The sequence below is a fragment of the Clarias gariepinus genome, chromosome 9, assembly GCF_024256425.1.
Source record: "Clarias gariepinus isolate MV-2021 ecotype Netherlands chromosome 9, CGAR_prim_01v2, whole genome shotgun sequence".
NCBI lineage: Eukaryota > Metazoa > Chordata > Actinopteri > Siluriformes > Clariidae > Clarias > Clarias gariepinus.
The window spans coordinates 31145121-31169498 of NC_071108.1; the positions used below are offsets into that span (position 1 = coordinate 31145121).

At 39.6% G+C, this 24378-nt stretch overlaps 1 protein-coding gene across 1 annotated transcript; it reads left to right on the top strand.

Moving 5' to 3' along the window:
* The first annotated feature begins 6679 nt into the window (after window positions 1-6679).
* LOC128530411 (beta-2-microglobulin-like) lies at window positions 6680-23833 on the top strand. Its single transcript, XM_053504353.1, has 4 exons — window positions 6680-6793; window positions 22168-22440; window positions 22547-22571; window positions 22708-23833. Exons 1-3 carry the CDS (start codon window positions 6730-6732, stop codon window positions 22558-22560), a joined length of 351 nt encoding a protein of 116 aa, XP_053360328.1. The 5' UTR covers window positions 6680-6729; the 3' UTR covers window positions 22561-22571; window positions 22708-23833.
* Window positions 23834-24378: the final 545 nt, after the last annotated feature.

Genomic DNA, 24378 nt, shown 5'->3' on the forward strand with positions numbered 1-24378 from the left:
CTTCCATCGTTAAAACCATGTTGGTTTAATCTGTCGTTCTTCTTCTTCTTCGATACAATGGCGGAGTAGTGCCAGAGGCACATATCGCCCCCTACTGTAAAGTGTTTTTTTCTCTCTCTTCGGCTCGCATTCAATGCGCTTTCGCAGTGACGTTACGTAGAAGTGGTGTAATAATGTCCCGAACGCAACATTCATTATTTGTACAATAAAACTTATATAGGCATACACAGTTTAAATGTGCTCTTTTCGAATAACAAAGTCTATCACTTTTAGTTATATTTCATTAGAACTCATTTTTATTTGTTATTGATACATAAGTACAATTAAAATAAAAATAAATTATGGGGTTTGAAAATGCTGGGATTGTGTTGTGAATACCTGTTACCTATTTTGCTCATTTCCTATATCAAGATCATTTCCTATATAAGTCCCTTTACATGAAGCCATGTTTTAATGAGAGTTGATCTGAAAAAATTAAACGGAAACCGCAATTTACTAAAAAAAGAGCTTGCAGTTCTTTTGGAGGAGGTGGGAAACAATCAAATCTTGCTTTTCTCCAAGTTAAAAAACAGTTACAAATTCTGAAAAAAAAAAAAAAAACATGGAATGAAATCGCACAAAAAATTAATGCTTCTGGAAATGGGTATGAGAGAAGCCCAGAGAAAGTCAGAAACAAGTGGAGGGACTTTGCAAGTGTGACCCAACAAGCAAGTCCAGTGGTGGCCTGAAACTGAACCCCTCCAAAAGCTGCTATGTAATAGTTACTGCAATTGTCCACAACATTGCAGTCGAGAAAAATTTCCCGCTTTTTGATAACGAAGAGGGGGTCTTTCCCCTGCTGCTGTGAATGAGGAAGATTTACTTCTGATGAGGATATATATATAATAAAAATTATGTATAATTTTTATTTTTTTTAACCTATGAATAGTCCATATTCTACATCTACTTCTGAGAGCACAACAAAAAAACTCACTTAAAAACTTACCTTTTCTTCGCCTAAACGAAACCAAGGCTGTGTTCCAACCAGAACATAAATTATGCTTTCGTAGGGCACTTCGAAGGGGGAATAATTGCGATGGTATCGCTGTTATATCGTTTCAAAGTGAATTTGTAATTAAAATAACCAAAAAATGAATAGCCTAATATCTGAGCACCAACACATTAAGTTTTCCAAATCGCTTAAAGTGGTTGGAAAATTTTTTAGAAACTAATAGAGCGTAGGGTCGTTAACTGTGAATAGAACACACCCAGCCGCGGCAGGGAACTATGCTTCTAACCACAGGTCGAAGGCTGTAGTTCCAACCACGTACGTTTGCGACGCTGTTTGCGAATGTTCGTTTGAACTATGGTTTCGAGAAACACCGAATTGTTGAACTATGTTGGTAACGACGGAACTTGCGACCATAGTTGGCTAACGATGCTTTTGGGAAACGCACCCCTGGTCTGTGTACTAGAGTCTTTATTGAAAACTTATCCATATTAACCATGTAAGCATCTTTACATTTAGCCCGGTCTAGTATACGCCTGAAACAAATAATTGTTGCCTGTCCTATTTTATTTCTGGGTTATCATGCTGTATTGTTTAATAGCCCTCTCTAGTTGTTTTCTTTGCCTCAGGTTATGCACTTTTTAAATGTTTTTACGCTATGCAAATACATCTGCTGATACATCTGGACAAATCTTCAATAATGTTCCTGGAATCATTGGGTGTTTCGGGTCTTTCAACATTATACAACCTCAACCAGGTGACCCAGCCGGGGTTGATCAGACCCTAGCTTGTGTCCAGATGGCTAACTAGCTACCATGACTCCATGGTTGGCCTCTTTTAAGCCACAGCCATCTTGAGGCCCTCTCCGCCGCTTCGGTGGTACTGTGGATAGCTCTCCTCTTTTGCTCTTCAATGATGCCTAAACTACTTAGGACTCGGGCTAAGGATTAGGCCGCAAAACCACTACCACCACTGGAAGGAACCATGTTCTCCACCCAGCCTGCTGACAGTCACTGACCAGTCCCGCGTACCTGGATAGCTTCCTTTCAAAGACTTCATCCAAGCGGTCTTCCCATGGGACTGTAAGCTCCAACAGCACAGCTTGCTTAGTAGCCTCAGACATAAGTACCATGTCTGGTCAAAGGGTGTTAACAGCAATGTGGCTGGGGAACTTCAGCTGTCGTTCAAGGTCCACCAAAAGCTGCCAATCCCTAGCTGAGGTTAGGATCCCTACTGGAGTTCTTTTGACTGAGGCTACCTGCTCCCCAGTTCTAACAAAGGCAATTGTTTTCTTGGAGGGATGAAACTGCTTTGCCCATACCAGTCCCGTGCTGATAACTAGCGATGGTCTTCAGGACTTGGTCATGTCTTCACTGGTATCGCCCTTCTTCAAGTGCCGTGCTGCAGCAGCTGCTCTAGGGTGCCTCTCTTGAAACACAAAGTGTTTCTGCTATGCCCCATGTGTGTAGATTAGATGGACTTGGAAGCACATCGTACACTGCCTGAATAAGAAATTTAATGCGGTGAGGCTCGGCTTTTCAGATCTCAGTCCAGGTCACTTTCCTCTCAACTGCATTTTCTCATCTGGTCCAAGCCCCCTGTAGCCTCAATTCCACAGCCTTGCAGGATCTCGTCTCCTCCACTGCTGCTCTTACCTCCTCTTGAACAAGGTGCCGCCTACACTTCTCTCTGGTGTTTATTTGGGAAGTTAGAAAGGATCCAAGCCAGCTCTGCCTTTTGAGACCACTCCCACCAGGCTCCTATGCTGTATCCTTGCCTCAGCCTTCTGGACTCCCTCCTCCTCACCTTTGGATCTCTCGAGTCCCTGTACTGCAACACTTCTCTAGCCTTCGTTACCTTTAATTCCTCTTCAAAGGATTTGAAGGGCAGCTGCAGTATGTTGTTATGCCCATAAAATGCGATGCTGCTCAGGCACTTTGGTAACCCAAGCCATCTCTGCAGGTGGTTGCTGACTTTCCTCTTTAGGATCTCAACAGTAGAAATTGGGACAGCATAGATGAGGAGGGGCCACAGGATTCTGGGAAGGATACCATGCTGGTAAACCCAGGCTTTAAACTTTCCAGGTAGACCAGACTTGTCAACAGATTTCAGCCAGCAATCCCACTTAGCACAAGTTGACTGGATAGATGATAAGTCTTTCAGAGAGCTGTCAAAAACCTTGCCCAAGCTCTTGACTGGCTTCTCTGAGATTTCAGAGAAATCTCTCTGAGTTGGTATGGCTGTACCTGTGATGTAAAAACCGGAACTTGTCGTCCACCTTGCCTTTCTTCAGCACCATAGACCTTGATTTGGAAAGTTTAAAATGCATCTGGGCCCATTTCATTAGCTTCTCGAGTCCCTTCAGAATCCATCGGCAGCCTGGCACTGATTCTGTCATGACTGTTAGGTCATCCATGAACGCCCTGATGGATGGCTGCCAGTGTCCAAAATTCATTCGGGGCCTTTTGCACTCTGACTCAGCAGACTTGGTCACCATATTCATGGCTAGGGAGAACAGCTTCACAGAGATAGTGCAACCTGTGATGATACCTATCTCCACCTTATGCCAAACTGATGTGGTTGTTTTAGAAGCGACCCTTATCCTGAAATTGTTGTAGTAATCAGCTATGAGGTCTCTGCACCTGTTTGGAACATGATGCTTTATCAGAGTGAGCTGGACTAACTTGTGCGGAATGGAGCCGAACGCATTTGCTAGGTCAAGCCATAACACTGCCTTTGTTCTCTCTGGCCTTCCGAATTAGTTGTGACACCAAACCAGTATGCTCCACACTCCACAGTATGCTTGAAAGTAAACATCAAGTTCTAAATATATATTTTTTCTTCTGAAGTTTTTACATCCTCTAGGAGGAGGATGCAAGAAAGAGCGGATGGGAATTTGTACCTGCAGAAAGCAGATAAACCTGAATGCCTTTTTACATATTTACAGATATTATTTATATAATTAACAGTTTGTTAATGAACAAGAAACAAATGGAAAGTGATACTTGATATAATAATGTACAGTAGCGATTGGATGACAAAGTTGTGGACACAAGTATGGATTTTTTTTCTAAATTTTAAAAACAATACTGTTTTTTTTTAAAAACTATGACATAACACACATGGCATTAGTTAATTAAATAACAACAACACGCCACTAACCCTTTAAGATCTTTACGAATACCTAAAGACACTTTGAAGACTGTTGCTTCGTCAAACCTGCTTGTTTGAGGTTGCAACATAAAAAGAGGGGTCAAACCAAAATATATAATCAACACAGATTATTTATTAAATTGTACGAATACAAAGGTCAAAATAATAAACATAAGTCTAGGGGTAAAAAAAAACAAATATAATCACAAGCAAAAATTTGATCTACATGTTATATGAAATGCAAAGGAAAAAACACAAAATTAAAGTCAACAAAAGTTTACATGTTAAACAAAAAGAACCAATCCTGAGACCTCCCCACAAAGTCTACCCCCAGTTAACCCCCACAAAGTCTTTTATATGCTACCGATTAGTTATTAACATAGGATAAAGTAATCAGAATCAGTGGAAACACTCTTTCCAGTAGGGTCTGGAGAAACTTCACTGTCGTCACAGTCATCCCTGTACACCAAAGTTTCATTACCAGTATTGATTCCCGTCATGAAGGACCACGTGAGAATTGCCTGAACTGTCACAACGATCAATGGCAGCAATGTTGTGGATTGTTTAGTGACGTTTATAATGCACAGGTTGCCAATTGGCTTGGACATTTTGGGGGTTGAGCTCGTCAAAGGTCTTTCACTCTTCCACTCCCAAGTACACGTGCTGCTTAGAACACCTAGAACGACTCCTTGCAGCATTGCCCTAAACTTGCTGAACCATGTCAAAAATCTCTGTGGCAGATTTGCCCAGTTGCAGACAGAATTTCATGTTCGCTCTTTGCTCTAACTTGCTGTCCATGATGAAATAGCAGACATGGTAATGCGCATGGTCAGAATAGCACCAGTTGCACAGCTCCCGATGTACACTGGACTATGTCTTTTGGCACGCTGACTTATGGAGGTCCCTGTAACTGTGAATGCAGCCTTGTGCTGCCATCTGTTGGCGTGTTAGAAAACTAGTGGGGGAGGGGGCTTTTTTTTTCTTGGGGGGTGGGGGTGGGGGTTGACTTGAACACCCCTGAAATATTATTTTCTTCTTCTATAGTATATCTGTATAAGCTGTTAGAACATGTTAACACATAAGATGTTCGTACAAGTTTATATAGCATTATTATATTATTTTTACTGTTGTTGTTGTGTTGCGACATACACACTGAGTGCAGAGAGGTCTGAAACGTGACCATGTTAACCAAACCAAACTTTAACTGTTGTTTGGATAAGTTGTTTGAGAACATGAGAACTTTTTATTGACAATACAAACAGGATTTTTTTCTCAAGAAGTTGGTTCTTGACTTTGAAATGACTAGCTAAATAGACACACACACACACACACACACACACACACACAGAATAATTTCAACTGTATAAAGGAAAAACCCCACAAATCAATTTCTGAATTAACTACTTAATGAAAGTAGTTAAGGTAAATGACGTGCTGTGAAAAAAGTATTTGCCCCCTCCCAGATTATTTTCAGTTTTGTACATATTTATCAAACACATTTTAACATTACACAAATGACTGACATCATGCAGTTTTTAATGATGATTTCATTTATAAAGCTGTCCAAATCGACCTGGCCCTACTGTTAGTGAAAAAGTAATTGCCCTCCTACCTGAAACTGGTTGTGCCATCCTTAGCAATCAAATGTTTGCGAGAACTGGCAGTGAGTCTTTTACATCGCTGTGGAGGAATTTTGGCCCACTCTTATTTTTTTTTAGAATTGCTTTATTTAAGCGACATTGGAGGGTTTTTAAGCATGACTAGCCTGTTTAAAGTCATGCCACAGGACTTAGGTCCAAACTTTGACTAGGCCACTTAGCAAAACCTAAATTTTGTATTTTTTAAGCCATTCAGAGGTGGACTTGCTTGTGTGTTACGAGTCACTGTCGTTCTCCATAACCCAATTGCACTTAAGCTTGAGGTCACGAACTGATGGCCAGTTGTTCTCCTTCAGGATTTTCTGGTAAAGGGCAGAATTCATCCAGGTCCTGAAGCTGCAAAGCAGCCACAGACCATCACACTACCACCATGTTTTACTGCTTTTAAAATGTTCTTTTCATGAAGCGCTGTGTTAGTTTTACACCAGATGTAACAGGACACACACCTTCCAATATGTTATACCTTTGTATTATCAGTCCACAAAAGATTTCTCCAAAAGTCTTATCTTGGGGATAATCAAGATGTTTTCGGTGAGATAAGCCTTTATGTTCTTTTTGGTCAACAGTGGCTTTCCCCTTAGCACTCTCCCATGGATGGTGTTTTTGCCCAGTCGCTTAGTGTTATTACTTATGTTTTCACACATGGCCTGGCAGGTTTACACAGGTTTTTCAGTTAATAAATTTTATTCATCAATTAAAACCTGTATTTTTTGTTTACCTGTTTATTTACTTATGGTAATCTTTGTATAATATTAAAATTTGTTTGCTTTGAATTATGAAGTGCGAAAATTATTGCGGCGTGGCTTATAAGTTCTTTAAGCTAAGTAAAGAGGTACTTCAGTGTATGTTTAGAGACACGGAAGCCTGCAGAGTTCAGAGCACAAGACGATTGTTGTTGACAGGCTTATTCTGTTTTTCTTGTTCGTAAACATGAATGTGCTACTTTCTTTCATCGTGCTTGCGGTTTTCAGCACAATTTCTTTTGCTAAGGAGTGTAAGTATGATTTATATGGAAGGTTTCTAATGTTGGCCTCGTGCTGGAGTGTTATTATTATAATTATTATTATTATTATTTATTCATTTATTTAATATGTATTCTGCATTAATACACAAATATAATATATACACTAATTATAAATAATATTCAGAGACATATTTAATCTGTATAAAATGAATAAAATACAATACAAATTAAGCAAAAGTTTTAAGGAAAAAAATGCAATGCAAAAGTAATTAACACAATTTATTTATTTGTTTGTTTTATTTATTTTCTTTCTTTTTTTCCCAGTATTGTTCTTGGTAATCAAAATGATAGTAAACAAAAAATGTTACTAAATTAATATATAGTGATACCTTGGCATACAAATTTGATAATAGAATAATTCATGTAAATATGCAGAAAATACAGTAATTTGGACTCAAAAACACAGCATTTCTTATCTTCATCAAAATACTGCAAAAATACTGCAATACCGCAGTTAAAATTAAATAGCTGCTTTAGTTAATATAGAATTATTTGCAAATAAAATATACGCACAGGTATACACAATTTGAATAAAGCTGAAAAATTACTTACAGTATTTCTACAATCTAAATGTGTGTTGGACTGTAATACAACTACGTTACAACAAAATTATTGCAATTTATTTTATTAATTAAGCAAAAAAAAAAACAATAAAGCAACACACTTACAGCAACAACACAAACAACAACAACACCAACATAAAACGACAATGAATGCACTTTTACACTTAGCAACATTTCTGTTTAACAGTGCTGCTGGCAGGGCTGTCAATCAGTGTATGATCAAACACACCCACAGTGTTCTTTTTTTTTTCAGTTTGTTACAGTATCCAGTTATTAAAAAAAAAATGAAGAAAAGTGAATAAAGAAAAAAAAAAGGTTTGTGAGTATATTACAAGGCTGAAGTCTGCAGCTGGAAGCCTGGAGAGGTTTAACGTCTCCTCCACATTTTGTCCTTGATTCGAATAAGCACTTTTACCTTCCCTTAGTTGTTCATGACATGTGCTGAAACAAAGGAAAAGCAAACAGTGAGACAAATATTCATTAAGAGGTGTGTAGAACTCACATTTGAATAATTAAAATAGAATCATTCAGTATATATTCAACCCTACATGTTTTACTGAGGTACGATTATATTTAATTATTGCTTAATAATGGCTTGAGTTTGTCATTTTTAAGGGCAACCCTGTTAATTAATTTGTTAATTAAGTTTTCAGAATGTAAATTGAATTTGATGACTCGATGTTGGCAGTGGGCGTTGGCCTTTAGAGATTCAGACTAATATTTGCGATTTTAGATAATCCTGTAATCGTTTATCAAGTAAATCCAACCACACCTTTGTTTTACAGAGTGATGTCCACCTCTTGACGTCATTCTGGCACCTTTTTTGTTTAAGTTTAAGACAGACTAAGCAAAAATATAATTGTGTCCTGAGAACACCCCAAAACCAAATCTTATTAAGCGCTCACCCAAATATGAATGACAAAGAACATTTTCAAAATTAGTTTTTCACAAAATAACAAGACAGTTTTTAGGGGAGGAAAATGAAAGCAAGAAAAAAATGTTGCTTCCTACCAGGAGTGAAGTCTAACGCTGACATCTTCTCCTTTCTCAGAGTCTCTGAGGGTATAAGAGAAACACTCAATCTCTATCTTATCCGTTGTCTAAGGGCTGACCGTTGACTACAAAAACAAACAAAGGACATTTACAGCTAAATCATTTTATCAGCTTCTTAACACCTCTCATGTTGTGTTTTCTTACACATTAAGACACCAACTGGCACTTATTCGCTCTTTAGTTAAACCAGGCTATACATTTACAACTGAATCCAATGTTAGCAGTAGACTACCTCAGGTTAACCTAGCCAGCATGCTATTGGTAAAGCAGCTAAGATAATTCAATTCAATTTTTATTTGTATAGCGCTTTTAACGATTTACATTATCACAAAGCAGCTTTACACAATCAAAAGAATTAAGTTTGTATGAAAATGTAAATGTGTATGAATCAAAATTATATGATTGTCCCTGATGAGCAAGCCTAGGACGACGGCGACAGTGGCAATGAAAAACTCCCTGAGATGGTAATAGGAAGAAACCTTGAGAGGAACCAGACTCAACAGGGAACCCATCCTCATCTGGGTGAAAACAGATAGCAGGGATTGATGTGCATAATAATATGCGAGACTGGAAGTTCAGTTTAAGAGGAGATGTGTAAGATTAAAGTCCAGTTTGTTCCTGGAGGCTCAGGTAGACTGTGAAAAATTCCAGTCCTGAACTATTGAGTGACTGAAGTCACAGGTCCTCAGAGAACAGCTGTCTGCATCAGTCGAGGACAGGACCACCTTCATGGAAAAGTGGAACCAACCCCAGTCACCACACGCATTCCAGGCAGACCACACGGGGCATCCATGTGATGAGATCTCCAACTAGAAGCAGGACTCCAGGATGAGTTAGAGAGGTCCAGCGGGCAGAGGGGGTCTGGATCACTGGCAGCTCAGGAGCGACATGTATAGCTTGACAGAGAGATAGGTTGAGAAAAAAGGAGAGAGGGAGAAAGAGAGAGAGCAAAGAGATGGAGAAATAACAGTTAGGTATGGTCACAGTTGAACAATGTATAATGTGAATGTATATTTAGTGCAGAGTGCAAGCAGAGACTCCGGCAGGACTAACTATGACAGCATAACTAAAAAGGGAGAGCCAGAAGGAAACATTAACATGAGGGCTTCCAGAGATGTACAGTAAGGCAACCAATCACCTCACCGTCAACAAACCTGAGTGATCAATGAGAGTGGGGAAGACAGCATCCAAACATACCAGTTCACCTAATACTCTACGTCCATGAGTCCCCCAGATCTGCTTCTTTACCTAAGGCTAATCTATTTATAAAAATGCTTGGCTAAATAAATAGGTTTTTAGCCTGGACTTAAACACTGAGACTGTGTCTGAGTCCCGAACACTATTTGGAAGACTATTCCATAACTTTGGGGCTTTGTAAGAAAAAGCTCTGCCCCCTGCTGTAGTTTTAATAATACGCGGTACTGACAAGCAGCCTGCATCCTTTGATCGAAGTAGGCGTGGCGGATTGTAAGACACTAGCAGTTCACTCAGATACTGCGGCGCGAGACCATTTAATGCTTTATACATCAAGAGTAGTATTTTAAAATCGATGTGAAATTTCACAGGAAGCCAATGCAATGTGGATAAGATAGGGGTGATGTGCTCATATCTTCTATGAGTTCGAGTGAGGACTCTCACTGCTGCATTCTGGACTAATTGAAGCTTGTTTAAGCACCTAGTTGAACAACCAGACAGTAAGGCGTTACAATAATCCAACCTAGACGTCATAAAAGCATGAACTAGTTTTTCTGCATCGTTTAGTGACAATATATTTCTTATCTTGGCAATATTTCTGAGATGAAAGAATGCTATCCTGGTAATAATATCTACATGTGCTTCAAATGAAAGGCTTGAATCTATAATCACACCGAGGTCTTTTACTGTTGCACTTGATGGAACAGAAAGGCCATTTAAAATCACAGTGTGATCAGAAAGCTTACTTCTAGCTGCTTGTGGTCACACCTGCACACATTGCTCAATTTTAGTAAGCTGGTTTTTCTCATCTGGTTTTGCTGAAACTTATACGTGTGTGTCATCAGCATAACAATGAAAACTAATACCATGTTTACGAATGATGTTGCCTAGAGGAAGCATGTAAAGGGAAAAAAGCAGTGGGCCTAAAACAGAACCCTGTGGAACATCAAACTCAACTTGAGAACATGAGGAATGGTCACCATCTAAATCTACAAACTGATAACGATCAGTCAAATAGGATCTGAGCCATAAGAGAGCCGTTCCCTTAATTCCTACTACATTTGCTAATCTGTGAAGGAGAATACCATGATCAATAGTGTCAAAAGCTGCACTGAGGTCGAGTAGCACAAGTATAGTGACACAACCCTGATCAGAGGCCACTAAGAGGTCATTTACTACTTTAACGAGTGCTGTGACGAGGCCTAAATCCTGACTGATACAGTTCATGTATGCTATTCCTATGTAGATATGAACATAGCTGTTGTGATACAGTGTGCTTTAGTTTTCTAAATTGGATTCTTCTCCACTGGTAAGGTAGGTTTTTAACTTTTGTACTGTTTTTGAAAACACAATTAGTTCATACTGTATACTGTACCTAGTTTTTGCTGTTTGGTAGTGTTGATTGCAGTGTGATTGAAGTAGGTCTAAAGCAATTTGTTCTCAGGTAATTAATCAAGAGTAGTTTCAGGCTTCCTTAAGGTGTGAATTGTGGGCAGGGCTTAGCTACATATATTGAAGGTGTAGCGGTTAATAAGAATATCCTGCAACAAAGGTAGTGCACAGAGAATTGACTTAAACTCTTGTTTGCCAAGAAGTTACAAGTTTTTATAGACAGTTACCTCAGTCTAGCATGTGTCTTCAACCTATCTCTGTCAGTTCTTACAGACCAAGATGCTTTTACTCACACAGCAGAGGCAGATCTCCCAGAAACCTCATCTACCCTCCAGTACTGTCTCATTGTCCTTCACTGGTGGTAGGTGGGCTCTGGAACTGCCAATCTGCTGTAAAGAAAGCAGACTTTATCTCTGCCCTAGCTACCCATTACTCTTTTGACTTTCTAGCATTAACTGAGACCTGGATATCTCCTCAGAACTCAGCTACACCGGCTGCCCTATCCTCTGCCTATGCATTCTCTCACACTCCACGAGAAACTGGCAGAGGTGGTGGTACGGGTCTCCTGTTGTCCAAGAGATGGTCCTTCTCGCCTATCACCCTGTCTCATCTCAATTTTTTATCATTTGAATTTCATGCAGTTAAGGTAACCTCTCCAATTAACCTCCACATCTTAGTTATTTACCGTCCTCCTGGCTCTCTAGGAAACTTTCTAGATGAAATGGACATACTTCTTAGTCTTTTTCCTTCTGCTAACACTCCTCTCACTGTTCTAGGAGATTTCAACCTTCCATCTGATAAACTCCAATCCTCTTTCCTTCTCCCTCTTCTTAACTCGTTCTCTTTAACTCTAAACAGCTGCCCTCCTACACACAAGGCAGGAAATTCTCTCGACCTTGTTTTCTGCCGCCCTTTCCCAGGCACAGATATCACTACTATTCCTCTTCATAAATCTGATCATTACCTGGTATCCTTCACCATAACCCTTCCCATTCTATGTAAACCTAGCCACCAAAATGTCTCTTTTACCCGCAAAAACCTTCACTCTGTCTCGCCTTCCTCTGTGTCTTCATACACCCTATCATTCCTCCCAGACCCAGACTCCTTCTCCTCTTTACCACTAGAGACTGCGACTGAAACTTTCCTCTCTTCTCTCTCCTCATCCATAGATCTCCTTTGCCCGCTGTCATCTAAACCAAGGAAGACGTCTTGTCCTGCTCCTTGGCTATCTGATGTACTGCGCAACAACAGGAGAGAATTAAGAACTGCGGAGAGAAGATGGAAGAAATCGCAACTTGATGCAGATCTCATCTCTTACCAGACTCTTCTTTCCAAATTCTCATGTGATGTGACTTCTGCCAAAACTACCTTCTAAAGACAAAAGTTGGAAGCCTCTGCACATGATCCTGGCAAACTCCACAACATCTTCTCCTCACTACTCAACCCACCGACTCCTCCTGCCCCTTCCTCTCTGACTGCTGACGATTTTGCCACATTCTACGATGGGAAGATTGCAGCAATCCGCCAGTCCTTCGCTCTTAACCAAGCTCCTACGGCAGAACCTCAGGACCTTTCCTTCCCTCCTTTAGCAGAATTTTCCAACCTGTCGTCTGATGAGATTCAACAGATCATCTCGTCATCTAAACCCACCATCTGTTCATTAGACCCAATCCCTTCCACAATGCTTCAGGCCATCTCACGGGACCTCCTTCCCTTCACCACAGCCATCATCAACCAATCCATATCATCTGGTCATGTTCCTTTAAGAAGGCGAGGGTTATTCCCATCCTCAAGAAACCCTGCCTGGACCCATCAGAAGTTAACAACTATCGCCCGGTATCACTGCTCTCTTTTATTTCCAAAATACTTAAAAGAGCCATTTAAAATCAAATGTCTCTTTATCTCTCACAGAACAACCTTAATGACCCAAACCAATCTGGATTCAAAGTGGCACATTCCACAGAGACTGCCCTTCTGTCAGTCACTGAGAAGCTCCATGCTGCTAGATCTACTAAACTGTCATCTGTCCTCATCCTCCTGGACCTGTCAGCTGCATTTGACACGGTGAACCACAAGATTCTATTATCTATTCTTACAAGCCTTGGAATTTGTGGAACAGGGTGGCAATGGTTTGCTTCTTACCTAAAAGATAGGTCATATGAGGTAACATGGAGGGGATCTACATCTGCCCCACGTAGACTCTCTACTGGTGTCCCGCAGGGCTCAGTACTTGGTCCTCTTCTGTTCTCCCTCTATACCCGGTCTCTTGGTAAGGTCATATCATCGCATGGATTCTCATACCACTGTTATGCAGACGACACCCAACTTGTTCTCTCCTTTCCTCCCTCTGACACTCAGGTTTCCACCCGGATCTCAGCATGTCTGGCAGACATCTCATTTTGGATGGCTGCTTATCAACTGAAGCTCAATCTCAGTAAAACCGAACTGTTGTTTATCCCTTCTGACTCATCTCCAGGTCAAGACCTTGTGATATCCATGGACAACAACCAAATCACTCCTTCAGCCACCGCCCGCAATCTTGGGGTAACCGTGGACAATCATTTGTCATTTTCCCCACACATCGCTAACCTTACTCGCTCTTGTCGATTTCTTCTTTACAATATCAGAAGAATTCGCCCATTTCTTTCTTCACAGGCTACTCAGGTGCTTGTTCAGTCCCTTGTTATTTCAAGACTGGACTACTGCAACTCACTCCTGGCTGGCCTGCCTCTGTCCACGATTCGTCCTCTGCAACTGATCCAGAATGCAGCAGCACGTCTTGTTTTTAACCTCCCCAGGTTCTCCCACACCAGCCCACTCCTCCGCTCCCTGCACTGGCTTCCTGTAGCTGCCCGCATCAAATTCAAAACACTGATGCTTGCCTACAAAGCTAAAAATGGCCCAGCACCCACTTACCTCTCTGCGCTAATTACACCACGCACTGCACCACGTTCCCTCCGATCCTCCAGCACTACTCGCTTTATCCCACCATCTCTCAGGGATCGAGGGCGGCATTCATCCAGGCTCTTTTCTGTTCTGGCACTTAGGTGGTGGAATGAACTTCCTCTAGATGTCCGTACATCAGAGACTTTGACTATCTTTAAACGACGACTCAAGACTCATCTGTTTCTCCAGTACTTGGACTAACCCCCCCCGAAGGAAAAAAAAAAAAAAACCCTCTTCTTAGTTGTGTTGGACTAATGGCACTTAGTTATTAACCTAGTTAACCCAGTGTAAGTATGTATTCAATTATGTAAACATTAAAGCACTTTTTGTAAGTCGCTCTGGATAAGAGCGTCTGCCAAATGCCTAAATGTAAATGTAAATGTAAATGATACTACCTTTTCCAGAATTTTAGAGATAAACGGGAGGTTTGATATCGGCCTGTAATTGGAAAGCTGACAGGGGTCAAGGTCAGGTTTTTTGATTAGTGGTTTAATAACTGCTAATTTAAGGGATTTAGGAACATACCCACTGCTGAGTGAACAGTTAATTACTTTTAACAGGGGTTCTGTTATTGCTGGAACTATCTGCTTGAGAAAATGTGTCAGTATAGGATCTAATTCACAGGTTGACGATTTTGAAGAGGAGATGAGTGAAATTAGTTCACTCGCTTCAAGGGGAGTAAAGTATTCTAGGTTCTGATGTAATGTGATTAATTTATCATCTGTATCACTTAAATTGTCTGTTTTTAAAGCCTGAATTTTTGGCCTAATATTTATGATTTTGTTATTGAAAAAGTTCATGAAATCCTCACTACTGTGTGTTGTTGTTGTGGAGATTTCTGCAGTGGTCTTGTTTTTAGTTAATTTAGCTATGGTATTAAATAAAAATCTAGGATTATTTTTGTTATTTTCTATAAGAGTGGAGATGTACATTGACCTAGCAGCACTGAGAGCTCTTCTATAGTTCAGGATGCTCTCCTTCCATGCTATTTGGAAAACTAACAATTTAGTTTGACGCCATTTGCGTTCTAATTTCCGAGTGGTTTGTTTTTAAGTGCGTGTGTGATCGTTATACCAAGGAACAAGTTTCTTATCTCTAATCATTTTTCTTTTAACTGGAGCTACATTAACTAAGCTATGACGAAGTGTTGACTCTAGATATTCAGGCGCTTGATCGAGTTCTGCGGAATTAGATGGCGATCCAATCAAAGTTGATAACTCTGGAAGATTATCGATAAAGCTCTGTGTGGTATTTGATGTGAATGTACGTTTAAGGCGGTAGCGCGGTGCTGTGCGTACATTATTACTATGAGACACTTTAATCGAGACAAGACAGTGATCTGATATAACTTCAGACTGTGGAATTGTAATTATGTTTCTTATACTCAATCCGAAGGATAATATTAAGTCAAAAGTGTGACCTGCTTTATGAGTGGGTCCTACTACACAGTGATTTACTCCTACTGAGTCCAGTATGGACATAAATGCTGTTCTCATGGGGTCTTCTGGATTCATAAAATAAAATATTAAAATCTCCAGCAATTAACGCTTTGTCTACGGAAACGACAAGGTTTGAAAAGAAATCTGCAAATTCACAGAGAAATTCAGAGTACGGCCCTGGAGGTCTGTAAATGATGATTAGCGGAATTGTCTGAGCTGACTTTATGTTACTATAGAGAATTTCAAATGCATTAAATTTAAATCTGTGTTTTTGTACGATAGCCAGATGTCGTTATCGTTGTAAATAACTGCGACGCCTTCCTTCTCTACCAGTTAACCGAGGCTGGTGTATGTAGCTGTATCCAGGAGGACTAGCTTTATTTAGAGCTACATACTCGTCCTGTTTAATCCAGGTTTCAGTGAAACATAATATATCAAACTCCTGGTCTGTGATAGTTTTGTTAATAATAACTGCTTTAGATGCGAGAGATCTAATATTTAACAGTCCTAGCTTCAGATCAGAGGTGCCGGCTGCGCATTCAGTATGATCTGAGTTTGTAATATCTATGTTAATTAAATTATTAAAACAGACTTTCTGAGTCTTTCTAAATTTGTTTTTAGCTCGGGGAACAGACACAGTCTCAATACAGTGAACCCTGAGTGACGACTCTATGCAGCTAGCAGACGGTTGGTTTAGCCTGTCTGTCTGCTCCCTGGCATGGGCTCTGGATTGTCACCGATTAACTAGGCCTTTTCTGAGACTATGTGCTATACTGCAAGAAATGAGAGCAGCACCTTCCCGAGTGGGATGGACACCACCCCGCCCTAACAGGCCAGCTTTGCCCTCAAAGGTCTTCCAATTATCAATGAAGCCCACGTTGTTTTCGAAGCACCACCTGGACATCCAGAGGTTCAGTGACCATAAGCTGCTGTAAGTTATGTCACCACGTCTCATTGGGATGGGACCAGAGCATACTACTCCATCGGACATCGCCTTCGCTAATTTAAACACCTCTATAAAGTTATTCTTACTAACCTCTGACTGACGAAGGCGTATATCGTTAGCTCCAGCATGTACTACTATCTTAGAGAACCTGTGCTGTCCTAGAGCCCTAAGATTACCTGCTATGTCCGGTGCTCTGGCTCTCGGGATACACCTAACCACTGCCGCTGGCGCCCCTAAAGGTCTAGCTAATTTCACGTGTCTCAGTATAGAGTCTCCTATAACCAGAGCTCTTTCAGGTTTCTCAGCGGGTGCATCACTGAGGAGAGCAAACCTGTTGGACACGTGAAGCGCAGAAGAGGTGTGCTCCGGTGGGTTAGCCTTAGCGTTAGCTTTGACTGAACGAGTATGCCGCTGAGTCGTCACCCACTCGCCCCGCTGTGAGGGCTCTAATGGCGGAGTCGGGGGCTGGTTATCTCCGCCTGTGGCACCCAGACTGTCCGCTACAGGAATAACGCTGCTCTCACACTCTCTAACCCTCTCTAAAGTCTGGATGCGCTCCTCTAACGCTGATATCTTCTCCGTAAGAGTGCTCACTAACACACACCTATCACAAATAAAATTACCACTAACGACGGAGGAAGAATGTCTAAACATCCTGCACTCTACACACTGAACAAGCTGAATATTAGACATGATATCGTACCTGAGTCGGAGTTGTAGTTATTTGGTGATGGAATCCGCTTGTTGTTCTCAGATGATACGCACGTTCTCCGAAAAAGCCCAAAAAAAAGCAAACAAACAGAAAAAAGGCAAAAATCCAGTAGTATTAAAGCCTGGAAATTATTTAATGTTGTTATTTAGAATAAACAAGAAAAGGTAATGTAATCTAAACCCTGATACAAACAAACGAGGAACTTTCGCGGGAACAATACGAAAAACAGATAACATTAGAAAACACACACACTTTTAGGATAATACCTTTAACACTGCATAGCGATACAATACAATAACTAGATAAATGACGTAAAAATATATCTAATATTTTATTTTGTAAAATAATAAAAGGTCCCACTCACCACTGAACTGAATGATGTGGTGAGGTTCTGCTGTGTTCCTCCTCCACAACACACTCCTCTTTTAGCTTGTTCAAGCTTCTTGGCTGAACTTCGACATGTCATCATGGTTTCATCCTGATATGTTGCGAATGTCTACCATTTTATCAATAATAAAGTCTATAAAAGAGTTATAGTACTCGATCCTTCCTGAGTATCTCAATAACGACATACACAAACCATTACTGTGTCTCTGCGTTTTGCGCTGTAGTTTTGGACTCCATCGTATGCTCCATAGTTCAAACTCTGGCTGAGGATTATATGCAATCTTGCAGTCTTATTGGTTGGTGAAGACAAATCGTACAGTTGTGCATATTTAAGCACTTCTCACTTTTACAATGAAAAAGTAGAAAAGGAGGAATGTTATTGTTTTTTCCTTGCACATACACTGTTTGCTTCTACCTGCTTCCATCTGGTTTCGATTTGCTTTTGCCCAAAAATAAGACTGACATTGCCATTCTTGAATGAACCAAGGATTCACAAGTGCAGACTACAACTAAGCCACACAATAATGACACTAGACATTTAGTACAATAAATTCAAATCAATTAAATTCAATTTTATTTATATAGCGCTTTTAACAATGGTCATTGTCTCAAAGCAGCTTCACAAAAAAATTAAAGAATTGTTTTTTTTTTAGAAAAAAAAAAAAAAGAAAAGAAAATATTTGGAAGTGTGTATGTGTGAGAAAAATGTGTCTAGATAATAATGAGATGAATGATGAATGAAATGTCTCTGATGAGCAAGCCAAGGGTGACGGCGACGGTGGCAAGGAAAAACTCCCTGAGATGGCAATAGGAAGAAACCTTGAGAGGAACCAGACTCAACAGGGAACCCATCCTCATCTGGGTGATAACAGATAGAAATAACATCATGTGTGTTGTGCAGGTGAAAGTTCAATATAACAGAAGTTGTGTAGATTAACATGAAGTCCAGTTCAGCACAGGGAGTCAGTAGGTGCAGAGGGCAGATGGGGTCTGGATCACTGGAAGCACAGGAGCAGAATGTGTAGCTCCAGCCATCATAAAGCAGAATCCGGCTGGAGCTGGTCCTTCTCTGGATGCCTTAGGATCCTCGCAGGGTTGGCCTTTGTCTACTAAAGCTGGAACAATCTCCAGATGCCTCGGGATGGGTAGAAAAGTACAGAACAGATGGAGAGAATTAGCGTAGTTGCCATTCAGGATAGGTGTACTGGAGTATGAGGTTATGGGATGAGATATGCGTATGCCAGATTAAAGAGATGCGTCTTAGGTCTACTTTTGAATTGGGAAACCTGGAAGGCTATTCCAAAGTTTTGGAGCTAAATATGAAAATGCCCTGCCCCCTTTTGTAGATTTTAAAATTCTGGGAAGTACCAGAAGTCCGGAGTTTTGTGATCTTAAGGAACGTGGTGGATTATAGCGTATCAGAAGACTGGTTAGGTATGTGGGAGCTAAACCATTTAAAGCCTTGTATGTAAGTAATACTATTTTGTAATTAATTCTAAACTGAACAGGTAGCCAGTGCAGGGATGATAATATTGGGGTTATATGATCATATTTTCTGGATCTGGTGAGAACCCTGGCGGCTGCATTTTGGACTAACTGTAGCTTGTTTATTGAGGATGCAGGACAACCACCTAGTAATGCATTACAATAGTCCAGTCTGGAGGTAAACTATGCATAATGCATAAACTAGCTTTTCTGCACCGTTACGGATAGGATACTCCTAAGTTTGGCAATATTTCTAAGATGGAAAAAAGGCTGTTTTTGTGATATTGGAAATATGATTATCAAAAGACAAGTTACTGTCTAATATCACGCCCAGGTCTTTTACTGTTGAGCTGGTAGTAACAGTACATCCTTCTAAACGCAGGCTGAATTGTGAAAGCTGTTGTGTGCTGGTTTTTGGGCTGATGAGTAATATCTCTGTCTTATATGAATTTAGTAAAAGAAAGTTATTGGTCATCCAATCTTTTATGTCCTGTACACACTCGGTTAATCTAGACAACTTGGGTATTTCATCTGGTTTTGTTGGGATGTATAATTGGGTATCATCAGCATAACAATGGAAACTAATCCCATGCCTTCTAATGATGTTTCCCAAGGGAAGCATGTATATTGAGAACAGCAGAGGTCCTAAAACTGACCCTTGTGGGACCCCATTTTCACTGGTATTACACCAGACGGTTCTCCATTTAGATCTACAAAATGGTATCGATTAGACAAGTATGATCTAAACCATTTTAATGCCTGCCCCTGAATTTTGTAGGCGATCTATGAGAATATTATGATATGGTGTTAAATGCAGCACTAAGATCAAGTAAGACTAGTATTGAGATGCAGCCTTGGTCTAAAGCTAAAAACAAGTCGTTCGCAATCTTAACTAGTGCAGTTTCTGTACTATGATGGGGCCTGAAACCTGACTGAAATTCTAGGATGTTGTTTTCCTGCAAGAATGTGCATATTTGAGCTGATACTACTTTTTCTAATATTTTTTATATGAACGGAAGGTTTGAAATCGGTCTGTAATCTGTTATTTCATTCGCGTCCAAATTAGATTTTTTAAGAAGCTTAATAACTGCCAGCTTCAAAGGTTCAGGGACGTGACCTAGATATAATGAGGAATTAATAATGTTTAAAAGTGGCTCTCCAACTGTAAGCATCACTCCTTTTATAAATCTGGTTGGGATTGGGTCTAACAGGCACGTTGTTGATTTAGCTGAGGTGATAAGTTTCTTCAGCTCTTCCTGTCCTATGCCTGTAAAGCACTGAAAAACTAAATGTGAAGCTATAGGCTGAACTACATCATGAGATGCTATTAGAGGTTGAACCTCTGTTATTTTCTTCCTGATACTATAAATTTTTTAATTAAAGTAGTCCATAAAGTCTTCACTTCTGAACTGTGATGGGATACTCTCTGCAGGCATCCTAGGTTTTGTTAGGCAAGCCACTGTACTCAATAAGAACCTGGGATTGTTTTGGTTTCTTGCTATCAGTTGGTTAAGATGCTCGGTCCTAGCAGTTTTTAGGGCCTGTCTATAGCTGCACATACTGTCTTTATGCGCAATTCAAAAAACTTCTAATTTAGTTTTCCTCCATTTTCGCTCGAGGTTACGGGTTGCTCTCTTTAGGGCCCGAGCATGACTATTGTACCACGGTGCAAGTGTTTTATCTCTGCCTTTTTTAAATCTGACGGGAGCAATAGTGTCTAATGTACTGGTAAAAATAGTGCCCATGCTGCTAGTTACCTCATCTAGATCGTCTGCATTTAGGAGTCTAATAAGAAATTGGGACAGATCCGGCAGATTACTTGTGAATCTGTCTTTAGTGGTCGGATTCATATTTCTAACAAATTGATAACGTGGGGAGACACAGCTAATCTGTTCTACGGGTAGAGTATATATCAGGAGGTGATAATCTGTGATATCATCACTTTGAGGTAAGATCTCTATATTAGAGACATCTATACCATGGGATATAATTAAATCTAGTGAATGATTAAAGCGGTGATTTGCTCTATTCATATTTTGTTTAACCCCAAAGGAATTTGATAAATCCATAAATGCGAGTGCTAAAGCGTCGTTTACGTGGTTTAATCGTTGGAGTGCTAAACCAAACAGTTGAACCAAACAAAAAACATGATACCAAGTCACATATTATGATGGTCAGTAATTACATGTATCATACATGTTTGAAAGCTGTACATGCGACCTCATTTGTTTCATCCCAGTAACATGTACTAATTATGCTATGCCTCCTTAGCACAGAACGGAAGGTTTGTTTGTGGTATTTGTCAGGAACAAACAATGAGATTAGTCTACCATACATTAATATTACAATAACATTAAAATAATGAACATTTAATGCAAAACAGTAAATAATGATAATTGCTAATAATAATAATAATAATAATAATAATTGCTAATAACAATAATAATAATTATTATTAAAAATAATAATAATATAAAAAATATATATAATAATAATAGAATAACCTAGTTGGGATAACATCTGCAGTGCAATACATTTGCGAACTTGGTGCAGGATGTCTGGAGTTACTGCAGTTAATTACATTAATATAAGGCTACTTACTTGTAACTACAAAGTAAAAGAATCATATTTCAATACAACTGCATTGTACTGCATTCCAACTGCATTGTACTTCACAAAACTGAAAGTGGCTCCCTTTTCTTCTTGCTACCGTCCTCTGTAACATTCCTGGGACACATGGTGCTGTGTCTTCACAAAATCTTGCACAAAATCTTGTGTAACTGAACAGACGCTCGGTTTGGCTTGATTCGCTGAAAATGCTGCTTCATATGCATCATAGGTGTCATATGCAAATTTCTTGCAAAATTTTAATTCTTAGGCCGACAATTTGTAAAAGAAGGCACGCATATGTCGAGGTTCCACTGTAAAGTATATAGAACTCAGGAATTATTTTTCCTTTAAAAAATATTACAGACTAGATTCAAATTTAAAGAAATTAAATTCCTTTTTTTTTTTAAGAATTGCAATAAAATAAAAAATGGAATGTGATACAACAATTTTTTCATATAGTAAATTAAGAGTCACAGTAGATATAACGACTCTGCCTCCTATGTGTGTTAATGGTTTGCGATACTGACGTCACATTTTGTTTACTGTTCAGGTCTATGTACTAGATTCTGTATTAAAAACTTTATCCATATTAACCATGTAAGCACCTTTACCACCAGCTCCACCAAAAATCAAAGTGTACAGCCAGAACCCTGTTGTGTTTGGTAAGGAAAACATACTGGTCTGCCACTTGCTTGGCTTCTACCCCCAAGACATTCACGTCAATCTGCTGGAGAATGGCGAGGAGATTCCAGGTGCTGTGCAGTCCGAGCTGGGAATTAATTCAGTCGGGATGTTTCACCTGTCCAAGAACGCCAGTATTACCCCGGAAAGAAAAAGCCAATTCGCCTGCCATGTCAGACACATGCAGAATGAGAAGACAGTCATCTGGGGTAAGACTGTGTCCTGTGTTAAGTCAAACCTCACACAGATTTTGTTACTGCTGATATACTTACAGTTATAAGACTTGTTTGAGGATTCTGTTTTCTTTTCTTTCAGAGCCAGTCGTGTAAACTTGGCTTTCGTAAGTAATGACACCCATGCAAAGAGAAAGTGTTGTTACAGTAATAGCATCATTAGCACTTTGAATAGTTTATTCTGTTTGTAGAAATGAGAATGAACTTTTTAAAACAGTTGTCTTATTATCTATTGCTCCACAGATTCCACGGGCTACTGATTTTTTTCCACGCTTGAAGTAATGATACCACTTTTCCTCCATCAATTCAAGTCTCTTCAGTACATTTAATTACGCTGTATATCTGTCTTTATAGGGCTGGGTGATAGGATACAAATCTGGCAAAAGGGGTTTGACTTCAAGGTGTGTTCAAGTCATTGTAACACAACACCTTAGAAATGTACACTACCATTCAAAAGTTTTAGAACACTTGCAAATTTCTTTGTTTTTGTTTAGTGATTTATTTTCTACATTCTACAACAATACTGGGGATTTCAAAACTATAAAATAACACATATGGGATTAGGTAATTACGTAACAACAAGAAAAACAGTTAGTTGTTATTATAAGACACAGAGGACAGCCTTTCTGTAATAGTTCTTGCAAGAACAGTAATGTCAAGTGCATTTGCAAAATCCATCAAGTTCCATAATGAAACTGGCTCTCATGAAGATCATCCCAGGAGGGCGAGACCAAAACCTACCTCTGCCGCAGACGAGAAGTTCATTTAGAGTTATCAGCCTAAAAAATGACCAATAAACAGCATCTCAGATTAGAGGCGTTATGAAGTCTTTACAGAGCAGAAGTAGCAGAAACATCTCTATATCAACTGTTCAAAGGAGATTAATGCATTTTTTGGACGCCTTCAGCATTCCTTTAAAGAAATAAAAATCAGGAACAATTACAGAGTTAGAAAGTGTTCTAAAATTTTGAACGGTAGTGTATATATACAACAAGGTGTTTACTGTCACTTTGGTGTTTGCTCATAAAAAAAACATAAAACAATAATTGCTACTATTAATGAAATAGCACAAATTATTTGATTCGGCATTGACTAAAGATTTTAATATTTATTACCAGGTTGTAAGTAAATTAGTCATTTGTAATGATGATCTGCAGTGGTGTGAGAAAAGCAAAAAAGCACACAAAACAAAACAAAATATAAACATTATTCCATGTCTTCTTTTATTTCTGGTTTATCATACTGTATAGTTTAATAACCTTCTCCCCAAATTTTGCACTTGCAGAAAAAGATTTACATCAGTCTCAAAATATTTTTTTTACTTTTGAAGTTTTTAAATCAACAATATGTGTGGTGTAATAAGAAGTAATAAAATTCTGTCCCCTTCAGCAAACTGACTGTGTTGAAGTGATACTTAATATAATAATGTACAGTAGTTTATCACAAATTTAGATTTAATCATCTGCATTCTAGAACAATACTGGACTTTTAGCAAACTATGAAATAAAACATATGGCACCTGACTGGTAGTGTGTTAAACACAGTGCTTTTCAGTTCTCTGTAAAACAGCTCTGACTGTCCAAAAATCACCTCCAGGGTCCGGGTTCGATTCCCACCTCAGGTCCGTGAGTGTGTCTGTGTGCATGGAGTTTGCATGTTCTCCTCGTGTTTGGTGGGTTTTCTCCAGGTTCTCCGGTTTCCTCCCACAGTTGAAAGACATGTAGATTAGGAGAAAGAGCTCTGATTGGCTTTCCCAAATTGCCCGTTTTGTGTGAATGACAATCAGGCATGGAGCTGGCACCCCGACCCCAGTAAATGCCATAGAAACAAATACATTCAGGGTGGAGAGTATTTATTGCCTGATTGTCAGATGGCTTGGCAAGTGAACAGACCAAAATACTCCCCCCCCCCCCC

Excerpts from the sequence above, each read along its gene's own strand:
- LOC128530411 (XM_053504353.1), top strand. The coding sequence starts at position 6,730 with ATGAATGTGCTACTTTCTTTCATCGTGCTTGCGGTTTTCAGCACAATT. Across the intron at positions 6,794-22,167 it reads AATTTCTTTTGCTAAGGAGT|CTCCACCAAAAATCAAAGTG; the intron begins GTAAGTATGATT and ends CTTTACCACCAG.